The sequence below is a fragment of the Daphnia magna genome, linkage group LG5 (assembly GCF_020631705.1).
Source record: "Daphnia magna isolate NIES linkage group LG5, ASM2063170v1.1, whole genome shotgun sequence".
Classification (NCBI taxonomy): domain Eukaryota; kingdom Metazoa; phylum Arthropoda; class Branchiopoda; order Diplostraca; family Daphniidae; genus Daphnia; species Daphnia magna.
The window spans coordinates 10,864,642-10,879,809 of record NC_059186.1 but is presented as its reverse complement, the minus strand read 5'-3'; the positions used below and the strand labels follow the sequence as shown (position 1 = coordinate 10,879,809).

General features: G+C 43.0%; 4 protein-coding genes across 7 annotated transcripts; 2 read left to right on the top strand and 2 right to left on the bottom strand.

Moving 5' to 3' along the window:
* The first annotated feature begins 1,179 nt into the window (after nt 1–1,179).
* On the top strand, nt 1,180–3,254 carry LOC116935355 (nuclear envelope integral membrane protein 1). 2 transcript variants are annotated; one of them, XM_045174106.1, is made up of 8 exons: nt 1,180–1,333; nt 1,392–1,540; nt 1,615–1,819; nt 1,899–2,065; nt 2,123–2,463; nt 2,522–2,683; nt 2,839–2,919; nt 2,981–3,254. In XM_045174106.1, exons 1-8 carry the CDS (start codon nt 1,219–1,221, stop codon nt 3,096–3,098), a joined length of 1,338 nt encoding a protein of 445 aa, XP_045030041.1. In that variant the 5' UTR covers nt 1,180–1,218; the 3' UTR covers nt 3,099–3,254. The 2 variants fall into 2 exon arrangements, with proteins under 2 accessions (XP_045030041.1, XP_045030042.1); XM_045174107.1 differs by lacking the exon at nt 2,839–2,919.
* Nucleotides 3,126–6,826, bottom strand: LOC116923141 (E3 ubiquitin-protein ligase arkadia-A). Its single transcript, XM_032929605.2, has 2 exons — nt 6,676–6,826; nt 3,126–6,614 (listed from the first exon to the last, which is right to left on the bottom strand). The coding sequence occupies exon 2, from the start codon at nt 6,526–6,528 to the stop codon at nt 3,619–3,621; it is 2,910 nt and encodes a 969-aa protein (XP_032785496.2). The 5' UTR covers nt 6,529–6,614; nt 6,676–6,826; the 3' UTR covers nt 3,126–3,618.
* Nucleotides 6,827–7,064: 238 nt separating this feature from the next.
* On the top strand, nt 7,065–7,812 carry LOC116923147 (UDP-N-acetylglucosamine transferase subunit ALG13 homolog). The gene is made up of 2 exons (XM_032929618.2): nt 7,065–7,325; nt 7,383–7,812. The coding sequence occupies exons 1-2, from the start codon at nt 7,221–7,223 to the stop codon at nt 7,788–7,790; spliced, it is 513 nt and encodes a 170-aa protein (XP_032785509.2). The 5' UTR covers nt 7,065–7,220; the 3' UTR covers nt 7,791–7,812.
* On the bottom strand, nt 7,794–15,155 carry LOC116923142 (SAFB-like transcription modulator). 3 transcript variants are annotated; one of them, XM_032929606.2, is made up of 13 exons: nt 14,867–15,155; nt 14,596–14,680; nt 14,242–14,522; nt 14,151–14,175; nt 13,566–13,836; nt 12,579–12,631; nt 10,770–10,891; nt 10,548–10,697; nt 9,865–10,290; nt 9,520–9,794; nt 8,761–9,204; nt 8,359–8,537; nt 7,794–8,285 (listed from the first exon to the last, which is right to left on the bottom strand). In XM_032929606.2, the coding sequence occupies exons 1-13, from the start codon at nt 14,996–14,998 to the stop codon at nt 7,879–7,881; spliced, it is 2,850 nt and encodes a 949-aa protein (XP_032785497.2). In that variant the 5' UTR covers nt 14,999–15,155; the 3' UTR covers nt 7,794–7,878. The 3 variants fall into 3 exon arrangements, with proteins under 3 accessions (XP_032785497.2, XP_045030038.1, XP_045030040.1); XM_045174103.1 differs by having other exon boundaries at nt 14,242–14,525; nt 14,867–15,154; XM_045174105.1 differs by lacking the exons at nt 13,566–13,836; nt 14,151–14,175; nt 14,242–14,522; nt 14,596–14,680; nt 14,867–15,155 and adding an exon at nt 12,799–13,556.
* Between the last annotated feature and the right edge of the window lie 13 nt (nt 15,156–15,168).

The following is a 15,168-nucleotide window of genomic DNA, read 5'->3' as shown; positions in this document are numbered from 1 at the left end:
GTAGGCCAATCAGGTAAGAACTCTTCGAAAATGCAATCACAGTCTGGGTTGCGGATCCTGCATCCGCAAATGTGCGGATGTCTAGGACAGTTTCTTCCTTGTTCGCCTCCAATTGGTTGATCGTAGATGTCCTCGCCGCGAATTACATTAATTGTTATTGGTGCATAAACAAAGGAGGGATACAAAGGGGGGATAGCAGAGGGATCCCTCCCTCGCCTCCCTTCTCTCGCAAGCCCCTGCTGCGTCTGGTACGTTTGGCCGAAAGACATTACCTCGTGATAGTCCATTTTTTTCAAAATGTTTGCATTTAGTTCAGAACCTATATCAAATGGAAGCAGGCTCGTACCTGAAGCACACCCAAAAAATGACAAGATCGACTTAAATAAAATTTGCTGAGTATTTATTTTGCTTCACGTTTGTATTTCTAGCATCAATATATTATTTAAAACTATGATCATTAATTAAAATATCACAAAGAATGGTTACTCAAATTCAAATATAAAAACACGAGTTTGACGGGATAAAGCAAGGATTGAAACTTAAAGCATGGTATAGGAACATGGTACGCGTACTTCCCAGAGGCCAGAGCCGTCGACTGCGAAAATGGGACGAAAATTGATATCGTCAACTATCGGCAACTCTGGCCGGGTGTGTAATGTAATGTAATGAATTTTATGAATTAAATCTAGATATCATAGATCATGGCCTACTCTAGTAACGGCCTATAGATGTTATTCCAATGAAAAAGTAGTAGTCAAGCAAAAAGTCGTGCGTAGTTTACGCCGATGCGCACCACAGCGACAGATAGCAGAACTAAACTTTTTATTACGCTTATAGTTATAAGTTTAAGAGTTTATAGACCATGTATGGACTATGCAGTTAGACCTTCTTGGATTTATTTTTCTTCAGCTAGTAATTTTCTGATTTCATGATATTTTTTTTTGTCTTTGACAATTTAGAAGCTTAAAAGTTAGGATGGGTTTCAAGCTTTCAACAAACCCAATGTCAGTTGAAAAGGGATGAAGTGGATGGGAAAAAGTTACCTTCCTTTATAAATGCCTAACTGCAAAGTGCAAACGAATAATCCAAAATTTAATTTAAGTTAGTTTTTGGCTATTCGAGTTTCATGATCATGAATTCGTGTTTCCTGAATATCGTGAACTAAATATTTGTAGCGTCCATAACAAGGCAACGGTGTAGGCAATTATCCTCTTCAATATGGCGCCCAACACGAAATCAAACGCTGTCATTCAGTCCTGTATAGGAAAAACAGTTCTTTCTTGTCTTCTCATACCACTTTTATTTTCCAGCAATGCGTTTTGTGCCATAAGAGGTAGGCTGAATTTAATTTTCATGTTTGTTACAGATAAAATCGTATTGTTGTATGGCAGCTGTTCAGGCTGGAAATGCACCACATCAGTATAATATCAAACCGGCCAATGTTTACCATGTGTCCAACAATCGTTCGGAACCGTTGTTGACCATATTCTGCTGGACAGGTGATCCCAAAACGGTGTTTGGGCTTTGGAAAACTGCGACGGTTAGTTCAAATATGGCAGCATGGAATTCCATCAAAATTAAGCATACTATAATAAACCCAATGGTATGTACCAGGTGTATTTGACAATAGAAGATGAAGACTTTTATATATATAAAGGGGAGAATGCAAGTCATGTAGTCCATCTTCATCAATCCCTCCAACAATCATGGTTCTCTTTTCTGCCTTGGAAGGAAAAATCCATCTCAGTATCTCCTTTCAACATGTCATGCGTAGGAGTTTTTTCTCAATCACCTTACAGCTTAAGATTAGATCTCAGACGTAAGTAAACATTATGATCTTAGGTGCTCTGTATTGGGGATTTGTTCAAATTTTCTTAAACAAATTCTTTTATATTTAGAAATCAACTTCAACCGTTTGGTTATGTTTGCTACTGGAATACTCATTTTCATGGTTGCCCCAAGTCTATGCAAGAAAGTAGTATTTCACTACACAACTGGTACACTTGTTGGAGTACTAGGTTCCATACTCATCATTGTTTATCTTACTAGCCGACTTATTCCCAAAGTAAGTAGCCTTTAAATAATGAAATCCATTAAATTCATCATTATTTGGTTTTGGTAGAAATCTGGTGCTTATGCTGTCTTGATTGGTGGCAGTTCTATAGTTTTTTATCTGATCAGAAGTCTTTGGGAAAACTTGTACTCTGTACTCCGAGAATATCACTATTATGTGATTGCATACTTAGCTGCCAGCTCAGCAATTAGTTTTGCGTTTTGTTACCGATTTGGTCCAGTCACTAATACGAGAACAATCCACTTACTTCAGTGGGGTCTTCAGTTATGTGGGCTATATCTAGTTTTTGAAAGCAGTGAACATAAAGAAGGTGCAATGGCAATAATATTAGTCACCGTTGTTTCTCATAACTTTCCTGGGTCGTGGTGGGCGCGGTGCCGAACTCTATGGTAATGGCTATTAAACACTCCCAAAAATTAAAATAATAATTGAATTTTATTCTGATAGGTACCAAAGATTCCCTCCTAAAGTGCGCATGTTAACAGAAGATGAATACGTTGAACAAACTCGAATTGAAACGGAACGAGGGCTGAAAGAACTGCGAGAATTTAGCAAGAGTCCCAATTGCAATGCATGGAAAACCATAAGTCGACTTAAGGATCCTCTCAGGTAAACGGGGTTTTTTAATAGAAAAATGTGAACTGTCGAATATAAATTTTATTTTTATGTATTAAGCGTCACGATCCTATAACTTCATTGATGGATTGTCTCCCTAGTTCTTGTTTGCTATGTTTGTCTTATTTTTACATGGGTTTTATCGATAGGATGCGACCTAAACATAGTCCTCGTTGTATTGAATTCGTCTCTACTCCACCTAAAAATAATCAAAATAGACGATTATCCCGGTACGCAGCCTTTGGATAATCGTGTAATGGAAATTTGTTACATCTTTTTGTTTTTCGACAGATTTGCGGAGTTTGTCGAAGGCAAGTCGCACCTGTCAGACCGTGAAGTCCTTGATTACGAGACGACAGCATATCGAGAGAACGAAACCTGGACTGATGACGAGTCAGATGAAGAATGAAGTAGTTGTGTACGAGTGAAAACTCAATGCAGGAAACACTTTTTTATTTACTCCTTTTCTGGGGAGGGTGAGGAGGTCGGAAAGTGAGAGTTGAAATTTGAAAGCAAAGTTGATTTCGAAGCAATGAATTTCAATACATGAAAATTATAATAAAAATAATTAACTTCATTTCGGTCAAACTGACAGTTAAATTAGGTTGAAGAAAGGCGCTGATGCTGATTGTTAATTTAACTTGCGACTCATTCCTTGAATTCTTCTACTACATTAAGATTGAGGTAGAATAGAATTTTTTCACTGGCAATGGATGTCGATACCCACGCCAGCCAACGCTAGTTTTTAACTGACCATAAACAACTTTTCCTGACTCGTTGATCACGCTAACTTTACGAAAACACAATTAATATAAACACCACTACAAGAATACGTTGAAGGATGCCGAACAAACAGAACTGGTATAATAATATTGTGAAGGAAACTAGCACTGAAAAAAGAAGAATAACCTATGTGCAGAAATTCTTGTTCAGCTGGCTGGAGCTCCGGCCTCCATTTCGGTTGCGTCTGGAGGTAAACGGAGGGCAGCTCCGTCAGACGTGGCAGATGATGAACTCCAGCTACGTGAATCCCCTTGCTCTTTCGATTCGACTTGGGCTTCGATGTCGACTCGACAAAGTGGGCAAAATTTAACAGTGGTCAGCCACTGGTCAACACAAGAGACATGAAACAAATGCATGCAAGGTAGGCGGCGAACATCTTCGCCTTCTTCAAATTCGCACAGACAAATCGTGCACTTTTCGGTGTTATCTTCGTTGGTGTCACCATCGACGCTGCTGTTGCTACGCAGCAGACGTTTGTATGAATGAGACAGCGTATTCCGTTCGATGCACGTTTGCGAAGCCCCACGCGATAGCTGGGCCATTCGACGCTGTTCCACCAATCGCATGTACTCTTCTAGACGCGTAGAAGGACGCAGGAATGGATAATGATGCGGTGGCCCCGCCAAAAATGGGTTGTTGCCTAGTGGGATCAGTGGAGGGGGAGGATGGTGATGAAGGTGGTGAGCTCCGTGTTGCTGGCTGTGAATGTACAGTGGATAGCCACGGTGATATGGCGTTTCTTGCTGATGAGCTGGCTGAATTTCCACGGCTGCGGCACCTTGAACACCAGGCATTGCCGGTGGTGGGACGCGTTCCATCGGTATGGTACGTGGAGGCGGGGGTACTGGAACTGCGGGTGGGATGGCTGGACCTGGACCTATACTAATGTGCAAGTTACCAGGCAAGCTAAAATGGGCAATGTGGTGATGGTAAGACGGGGCAAAAGCATAGGCTGGAGGAGGAGGCAAATGATGATGGCGAGGATCCAAATTAACAGGAGTGCTCTCCACAACAATTTCAGCTTGGACGCCTGGCATCATATGACCACTCAAATCTGGAGCATGCACAGTCCTGAACTGCGGTGATGGACTGCTGCTGCGTTCAACTGCAACTGGGTGGTATGCAGGCGGAGGGCCAGAGAAACCAGATGGTTGCTGCTGGTTTTGGGCACCTTGATTCATCCTCGGCGGGTTTGCCATCGATGACGGACCGCTGACATCGACAGGCTCTCCAGCTGAGACACGTTGTGCCATATCCATATGGCGGCGTTGAGCTTCTTGCGAACGCTGTTGTGAATGCCAAATCCTTTGATGGATGGGATGGATACGCATGAAACTGCGTGCAATGGCAGGTGGCATTGTGCAGCGTCCATCTACAGGCCTGGATACGCCGGAAGTGGGTGCTGCATGGTAGAAACCATATCCAGCAGTTGTTTGAGGAACAAAAATGGGTGATGGTGAAGCGGTGGCTTCGGCCAACTGACTGGGTTGTGGGGGATGTACCGCGGCCGGATTAGAGGATGCCTCGGCTATAACTTGCTGTGGCGAAGAGGTTGCTATTGTTTCTACTGCCATACTGGGATAACTCCACCAGACGGGCGAACGAGCCCCTCCGTGCGTTTGAACGGTTGAAGGTAAGCGAAGGGTCAGAACGGGTGGTGGCGGAGGATGGTGATAAGCTGGTGGAGGTGGGGTATAGGAGAAGGCTGTGGCATGGTGGGCCAACGGTGATGGTCGAAGGGATTGATTCGGAATGTAATGGGCTCGGTTTTGACTGGCATTACTTGGCCAAGCCACACCTAGGGGTGGTCGTCCACCGTCCACGTAGAATTGTCCTGGACATCCACACCAAGTTCCAGGACGACTACCAATAGGTGACGATGGTGAAACAGTCACCACCGCCGGTGATGCATGCCTTACTTCAGATTCCTGCTGGTGATTATTTTCTCCAACGACTACTGGTATGGGTGCCGCTGGGGGTTCAGCTTTAGGCACAGCTTTTGTCTTTGAAGATACCGACGATTTTGGTTGTCTCCCAGATCGGGAGAAGCCGAACGATGTTGAGGGATTGGGGGTCGAGGCTTCATCTTCGGAAATGGTAAGATCAACTACTTCAGGTTGTCGCGAAATTCCCGGTCGAACACTAACCACTTCGATGCAACTGTCATCGTCATCTATATCTGATTCGGTGGCAGAGGAAGAGCCGTCCGTAAGACATTCTAATTGTAAGTCATCAGCCACTGGGCCATCATCACCAGCAGCATATCTTCCGACTCCGAAACCCGATGGACCGGGAACGGGCTCTCCGCCAGTATTTTCGGCCTGCTTTTTGGACTTTGATGCGTTGCCATTCGAATCTTGTTGAGTTGAATTTGGTCTCTTGCGACGAACATCGCTCGTAACTGTTGTTGTAGCAGCTGGAGAAAAAGATTCGACGCGGTTATTGTTGACCCATAGGGGAGGTGCCGGTGCTTCCTCCAGTCCAAAGTGAAAGCCGTCGACGTGGCTACTGAACGAAGCAAGGGAAAGAAACTCGTCCACTGGGCCCGGTGAAAGGGAAGGGTCGAAATAAGGATTTCGTGTAATGGTGATTTCCCTCTCACCACTCTCCATGCTGTCATCAAGAAACACAGGATCTGGGGGTCCAGACAGATTGTATGTTGAGGGTTGCAAGTTAACACTGACATTGATGCTTGCTGGCATTTGTAGAGTCAATGGTAATGACTCATCATAGTGCAAGGCCACTGGGGGTGAAAGAAATCGAGAAGGCACCAGAACAGGACTAGGAGTCTCTAATTCTGGCATCTCCAAATCATTCTCAAAATGGCCAGATGGGCATTCTCTATCTACAGCAGGGCAGTTTTGGGTTGCTGTGGTGGGTGAAGTAGATCTCACATTGCCATATACAAGGTGACTACTTGTTTCCTCTGTTGACAGTGATGCAGCTTGTTTGGTAACATTATCTGTTGCCGACTTACTCCCATTTGTTCCTGAGCTGTTAGATCTTCCTGTATCCTTTGTGTTATTTCTGGAAGGACCAGCTTGTTCGTCACCCATTATTGATACGGACCCACTCGATAGAGACGGATCTAGGCGAGATGCTCCTAAGGGGAAAAATGAAGAAGTTTTCTTCCTTACACCACCTGGGAAAAGACGTTTACAATTCAGGTCTTTATCGTCGAATTTGAGATTAGTTAGACCTACAATTAATAGTGGAAACACTAGTTTATTGGTAGATCCCTGCGAAAACTAAGTAAAGTGCAAAGAGACACGCCAATCCAGTACAAAAGTCCTTTCTTTCCAGTTATGGACAGCTGATGAGACAACTACGATTGTCCTCTTCGCCAGTAAACAAGACAGACGGTGCTGCCAATTCTCAGCAATAAACATAGTTTTTGTTTACTTATTGATTGTGTTTTCATTAATACCGAGTATCAGCTAATTTTTCTACATAACTACGTCCACGGTTTGCACACTTAGTTTTGCATCATCTAGTCGATGTCGAAACCCTCAAGTTTTTGCAAGATTTTAATTTTCTTAAACCTGTAAACAAAACTATGGATACCGACTACCGAGTAACCGACAGAGCGACAGCTAAATAGTAAAAATTGTCGTCTGCTCTTTGCTGTCCGTGACAGCTCCTTCGATAGTGCGTTGAAAAACAACAACAAAAAATTACGTACAAATACCTTGGGCATATCGTACGTTTAACTCAAGTATTTGGTAACACCTGTTTGCAGTTATAAAAGATGAACATGCCTGTAAGTCAGGAAAAAAAGAAAATATTTGTTACCGTCGGGACCACCCAATTCGATGAATTGGTAACCCGGGTTTTGCATCTGGACATGTTAGAGGTACTTAATATACTAAAGTAAAATTAATAATTATTTATTACTTAACTTAAACCCTAGATTATGGAGGCCCAAGGTTACACACACCTCATCATTCAAATAGGACGAGGTCCTGAACCTCAAATTCCAACTTCACAAAGAATCCAAATAACTGTGTATCATTTAAAAGGAAGTATTTCTTCTGATATAAAAGATGCCTCGCTAGTAATTTCACATGCAGGTGCAGGCAGTTGTCTCGAAGTACTTCATGCACACAAGCCATTAATTGTTGTGGTCAACCAAAAGCTGATGGGCAACCATCAGCTGGAACTAGCTGAAAAACTTCACTCTGAAAGACATGTTGTTATGTGTTACCCAGAAACCTTGAAAACTACTATGACAGATTTTAATACCTCAAGCCTTGAAAACCTACCAATAAACAACCAAATGGCACTGTCTAATTACATTGAAAAACTGATGGGATTTTGAAAATAAAGTCCAATTTAGTGTATTTGCTCGATACATTGTAAACGTCTAGTCGAAAAAAAAAACATCAGGTTAGATAGGATGGAAAAAGTTAGTGCCGTGAATAACGATCTGCCGAATAGTTAACGGATCCGGACTGCCCGACGATTGCATTGTTCAGACCACCAATCGTTGTTGCTGGATTGTACACACTGCTAAGAGGTGGCGCTGATCCCGACCAGTTGCCGTTGAAAGCCCCAGACAATGGCGCACCCAAAGATCTTCCGACAGGCATCAGTGAAGATGGTGTGCTCCAGCGATCTTGTTGAACACTTCCGTTCCCAGACCACCCGTTAGTACTAGAAGACGATCCAACTCCATTTCCGAGCATACCACTGCCACTTGCATTCGAACCGTAAGTCGCTTTTGAGCTTCCAGCTCCACTGTTTGATGCAGGTGCATTCGCACCAGCTGGACCACGTTGCCAGGGTTCGGATCCTCGCTCGTTGTAACGGTGATCTACCAAAATAGGAAGAAACCAAAATATATAATTAACATACGACCACAACCACAACGATCAAGTCTTCCCTACCTTTCCCAGTTCGCGAGTCATTGGCATATCGATCACGGTGATCTCGCTCAGGCATGCGGTTGTTGCGGATGGGTTCAGCCACGTTACCCCTTCCCACTCCTCGTTCACGCGGGCGCTCTCTTTCTCGCTCCCTGTCACGGTCTGAAAAACTATCTCGGCCTCGATTTCCACGATCATACCTAACCACAAGAAAGAAAAAAAATGTGTAAATTCAAGACAAAACTAAACAAATAAATCGAAAATTTTGTCACGATTTGAATGACTTTCCTGTAAATATTATTACAGACAAGGAATAAAATCGATTTTTAATATAGCAAGCTGTTAAATGGCACTGCTTCCATTTAAGTAAAACAGCACTGAGTGCAGCTGCATTATATAATAAGTTTCAGGGTTTCATTTTACCTATCATCGCGCCCCCTATCAACTACTCGTCTATCATCCAATCGATCTCGAGTCGGTGGTGGTGATGGCGGTGCGGGTCGATTGTCTCTTCGAATGCTAGGTACCTCTTGAACAACGCGACGGGTGATCACAGACGGTCCAACTGTAGTAGACGCGGATGATGGAGGTGGGCGATCGAAACGTCGCGCATGGTTATCGTAACCGCCACGAACCGGTTCAGACACCTTAGAGCCACGATAATCGGAACCCAGTGACGCCGAACCAGATCCAAAATGCCCACTGCCTCCAGCAGTGCTAGATTTAGAATCACTGAATCGAGATGCTGGATCAAATCGCATAGATCCCTCTACGGAAAGGCGTTTACGATCGACAAAGTATGCGTCACGATCATTAGGAGCGGTCCTCTTGGTAGCGCGTCGAACCTCTTCAATTTTGGCAAGAGACCTAACAAAAACAGAAAGTCAACACTAGTAGAAACGGGATGACACCAATGAAGAAACAGCAATTTGTTTGTCTCCTATCCTAAGGTAAGCAAGTCTAGTTATCAAACTTCATCCTTTGGCAAGGGAGACAATATCTTGTTATGTAGCAAACGTGATTGGTTGAATTCGACCATAAGCCATCGAAACAAATGTTAAATTCACGATGCAGAACGAGGGGTACACTATCTTCTTCGAAGAAGTTGCGGAAAGGTATTGCAACCGAAATCTTATCTACCCACGGATGAGATAATTTATTTTTATGGCACGGATCATATACCTAGCTTGTCTGCGTTTCAGCTCTTCTCGTTCCGCTTCAATTTTTTCTCTTTCCAGCCGCTGCTGTTCCCGTTCAAGCCGCAGTATTTCTGCTTTCTCGCGCTCCAGTCTCTCCCTTTCGATGCGTAACCGTTCACGCTCTTTTTCTAGCCGCATAGCCTCTTCACGTTGCTTGCGGTCAAATTCCCGAATTCGCGCCATTTCTTCTCGTCGACGACGCTCAGATTCTCTCTCTAGCCGTTCACGTTCTCGTAGGCGTTGCTTCTCCCGTTCCTCCTTTTATTTTTACAAAACAATTTTCCGTCATATTTAAATGTTACCGAGAGCATGTCTTAACTGCAAATACCCGAATGTGCTGGAAAGTCAAAACTTGCTGACGGGGTCGATGAGGCGACAGAGGTCGTCGGGGGCGATCTTTCCTCTCACGTTCCATTCGTTCCCGGTTGACCCGTTCACGATTTTCGCGCTGTTGTTGGGCCGAGGCGGTCGCTGTTTTACCATCTTTATCCGTTCCTTGTGACGTTACCTTCTCTTCTTCCTTTTCTCTCACATTTCCGACAGCGGACGTATCTCCGGTTGCATCACACGATGCAACTTCCGGTGTCGTAACTTCTGTTACTTTCTTCGGGAGCGGCGAAGAATCGCCTTCGACTTCGTCAACTTTATCAATGCTCTTTTTTTCAGATGTCTCGCCCTCGGTTGCCGCTGGGACTGCATTCTTTGGTTCAGACAATTTGACATCAGCTTTACGAGGTCCACTCTCCCCTGTTGTCTAATTAAAATGAATTACCGAGGTTAATGAAGAAATTTTTTTTGACAAGATAAGCAAAAACTTAAAACTAATAAGTTGTCTTTCTCCTATCCTAAGGCAAGCAAGTTTAGTTATCGAACTTCATCCTTTGGCTGGGGAGAAAATGTCAATTTAGCATAATGACAGCAACACACGACAATGGTTTCATCGATTGTTAACTTTCAGTCCACTATGCAGATGCGGTGAGTAATAATAAAAACCTGAAATTAAAATCTCACCCGCTCTACAGAGATCATCCTCCCATGAACTTCAGTGCGATGGAGGTACTGTATACACTTTGATGCGTCTTCACTTGTGGCCATAGTTATGTAACCAAAGCAACGTACGCCTGGTGTCCGTGCATAGGTGACTATTTTCGCTCCGATGACCTGAAAAACACATAGGGCACAACTGACATGAATAAAGCGTTTTCCACAACCAACCATCGTACTGTAACGTACTTTGCCGAATTTTGAGAAATGGTGTTTCAAATCTGTTGCGCGAGTTGATGTTGACAACCCACTCACCCATAAGTTGCGGCTGCCACCACTACTGCTCGAACTTCCTACGCTTTTCTTCTTGTCTATGAAATAAAAATAAACGTAATTTATATTTTAAAAATCTTTAAACGATAACTGATGTACTAAGACTAGATTTTCCTATATGTGAATAACATCGCTCGTGAGACGGCACTTTTTCAGCCCAGGAACTTATGACGAAGCATTCCACGCGACACGTCAAGACATTGTGTAATCTTTCTTTTTAACTCCCCGATCGCCCCTTAGCACCAAGTGCGTTACACAGGAAACGCGGCAACAAGTAGGACACGGCGTTCGGGTTATGGCACAACCCATTCACCTGTCTCACCAAAGACGCGTCCGTACAAAAAAGCCACGGTGATAAATAAACAAATATGGCACAGTAGACGGGAAAAGAACAAAAAGAAAAATGCCACAGGCTATGAAATAGAAGATCCCCTCAACACTACTACCGCTGCATGGCTAAGTTACGAATTCGGCTAGCTGTCCCGAGAAATTCCACCGCGCTCAATGCAAGATCGAAGAACGGATATTATGCTCAGAAATTTTAGTTATTTTCGCCATCAGATGCAGCTTAGGGACCAGGCAAAACCTTAAAAGGGAAAGGTAACACTCTGCCATAGAAACACATCCTATACATGGAAAGAACTTTCTATCCTACTAACGACTCATCCCCGCATGTAGAAAGACACGTTTGCCAGAGACTAGAACAAAGACACGTTCCACTTTCGCCATAAAAGAATGCGAAAAAACACGTTCTACCTAGCGACATTCAATTACATTCAACAGGAAACTGAATTTATTACTGTACTGCGGACAATGCAGCAAAAACGAAGAGACCCGCAACCTCGCGTGATGAAAAAAAAACAAGTAACTCGGATCCCAGAACGCATAAAGGCAAATTGCGGTAAGCAAGATTACAACGGAATGAAATTAGCAACGTAAAAGTCGTGACACAATGACAAGTGGTTGAGTCAACCACCAACGCGAAGACATACCATTCCAGGCGAGCTACGTAAAACTTTGTTGATGCACAACAATACGAGATAAAATAGTTTCGGGGCTACAATGGAAGAAAACTTTTCCACTGCTGCTCGCAAACATCTGCTGTGATTTAGTTCACCCTTTACGCAGCAGTCTTATTGTAAAAACGACTTCTTTACATCCGAAACAAAAGAGACTAAAAACCCCGGAGTCAACATGAAAAGATTGTAAGGAGCGCTGAGTGGAATGACCCATAACTGTTTTTCTCCCCTCCCCTTTAGAAATATTAAAATTTTTCTTTGCCAGACAAGCAGTGGGTAGGTATATATCTACTAAGTAAATAAATTATTTAAAGGGAAGACCAGAAACAAGTTTCTTTCTATCCCTGCCAGTAAACAACTTCCTTTGTCATCGAAAGGAAGTCATTATACCATTCACAAAAACAAGTCACGCACTTATCTAACATCAAAATCATAAAAGAAACGGATTCCTTCAAACATGCGCTAGATCCTAACAGACTGACAGAAGCTATTTAGTTCGAAACGCATCGTTGGAGGTTTGGAACGGATTAGGAAAGTATAAGGAATGCTCAAGGCGGCACAAGTTTCTAAAAGAAACACGATCTTATCGAATAAATAATAACGTCTGTAGAATATCGAATGATTAATGCTTACCTAGTTTCATGCAAGTTTCAATTCCTTAAATAGACTAAACTTATTATCAAGTACCAGAAGATAGACCACTCACCTCGGTCGTCTTTGGAGGCCGCCTTCGTTCCATCTTTAACGCCAACAGAACCACTGTCAAGAAAAAAACAAAAATGAATAAAACGTTCAACATACAGAATTATATCACACTATCAACGTTATAATTAACACCGGGGAAGAGCCATTACGCTTGTCGATTAAGCAATGGTTAAAAACGAAAAAAATTAAATTGATTTTCCTTCAATGCACCCTCGCCTTACCATGGGTTGCCACTTAAACTATTATCGATCGAAAGAGGCTTAAATTGGTTCAATGATCGACGTTCGTCAAGATCTAATTCGTTGCGGGATAAGCGATAAAGGGCGGCGAACGTCTGTAGGCCCAATAATGGGAATCGATGCAGACGAGCGGCAAGTTTACACAGCAGGACGTGATTTAAAGATGGTCGATCAGAGTCGGGCACATTCCGCACTTCAAGTAGCTCCTTTTTTACGGCAATTTGCAAGTTCCTCGCAGCTCCTGCGTTGAATGCAGTTAGGCACACCATCATGTAGAGAAGACCCAAGCACGACAGTCGGCGCGCTTTCACGTCTGCAGTACAGATGGAAGGCGAACAGCGTACGTTCACTCCAAGCGACAGCGTCAGACTAACTTGTAGATTGGCTATGCACTCTTTGTCTTGGATCCAAGTACCGCCTCCGGGTATGGAAATGGGACTTGCGGGTGACTTGGTCTTCAAGACAGAAGGGAAATGAGCGTGGGACGATGCATGTAACGATCAATGGACCAAACAGTGAAAAAAATTGGGCTCGTGACTCTGCTATAGAAGCTCTTTCCAACTATCAACGATTCAGGCATGGCCTTATGGAATTCTCTGGCTATTGATACTTACTGAGCGATTACGAATGAAAGATATGATTGTGTGAGGGGGGTTTGATAATTAGGTATGATGTTGCTTTTCACGAGGTAATTTTTCGATTTTTTTTTTGTCAAATATTTCCAGCCACAATGGTGAGGCACCACCAACCTCTTCGCTTTCTCTCCGGACGAAGTTGATGAGGCGATGTCCATAGTTGCTCCAGTAGCGATGTTGCTTTCCTTAACATCTTCATCTGCTTCACGGTCCACATCGCTGCCACCAAAGGCTCCCGAACTCGTTTTGACGATTTCCATGGCATCTCCTACGCCGCCGGCAGAGGATGTGTCTCCCGACGAAACCACGCCGGCCGATACGCTCTTAGGCTGCTGTTTCTCTTCTCGTTGCTGCTGCTGAACTACAACTCTCCTTGGCGGTTCGTCTACCGGAGGGAAGTGAATAGCATAACGTAGTGAGCCTCGTTGGTTAACGTCTGCATCTCTCCGCGCCAAGTAGATATGAAGACCGTAACTTTTTTTTTTTTTATAAGACGATCTTTGCTGCCAAAATATTAATTTTCTGCAAATGCTAGTCGTAAACTTTTTTCCCCAGGACTTAATAGTTCCAATTACTTGATGAACGAACGCAACAACCATCAAAATTGGTAACAGTTATCGACACACAGGAAAAACACTTCTTACTTTAAAAGCTGTCCCAAATAAAAGCTAATTTTTTTAAACAAAAAAGAAGTCTTACCCTTCTCCTTGGTATGACTCTCCTCCTGTAAGTTGAACAGCACAAGAAAAGATATAGGACTTGCCAAGTAACATTGCTGATCACCAATTACCTCATCAAAGTTTTCTTCGTCTTCTACATTCAGGTTGATGCAATCCTCAACGGCATCACTATTCTCTTGGTTGCCAGAAAATTCCATTTTTGTAGACTCGTCAGAAGATACGGTTGTTTTAGCTTCTACCACCTCAAAACTGTCTGGTTCATTAATATCATTAGTTTGACATCCTTTCTTGGTGTCCACATCTTCCTTAAAATCTTCATCAAACTCGTTGGCATTTGATACATCAACCCCATCTGTACCACTGTCTAGATCACTGATGTCATGATCTTGTCCTTCTATAGAAAATTTTATATTACATATAACAGTGTACATATAACAGTGGTTAAGTAACTAGATGGAACATACTTGTTGTGCTTGTTCTTTTTGCTATCTTCCTTTCAGATACTTCAAAGTGGTATTCATCAGGGTTGTGGCCTTCTTCCAAAACAGACTAGAAATATCAAGTAGAAACATTTTGGGTCAAGACATAATAAAAAATTTTGTTTTAATGAAATAGTGATGAAGTAACTCTTAGCATTGCTCTAACACGACATGCATCACTAGGCAAACCGTGTGCAATGACTTACTATATGCGTCAACTATACCCACGTGAAGCCAAAAATTTAACTGTGAATACCTTGGTAAGCCGTTCAACTAGGACAGCTTTGTTTCCAGTTTTGTCAAGGTTTCTCTTTTCCAATTCATTCTTCAAGTCGACCACGCGCAGCTCTGGAATTGTACGTTTGACTATTTCTGCACTGGCTACCATTCTTACGAGTCTTTTACAGATCACAGATCTTTCATGTCACACTTCACGACAGAATTGTATGAATAGGCAAACCAACGCTGTCTAACGTTTCAATGCAAGTGATAAAATATGTGCACGGCTTGAGTTAACGATGCAATGGCGACTTCCGGATGAAGATGGAGCATTGACAA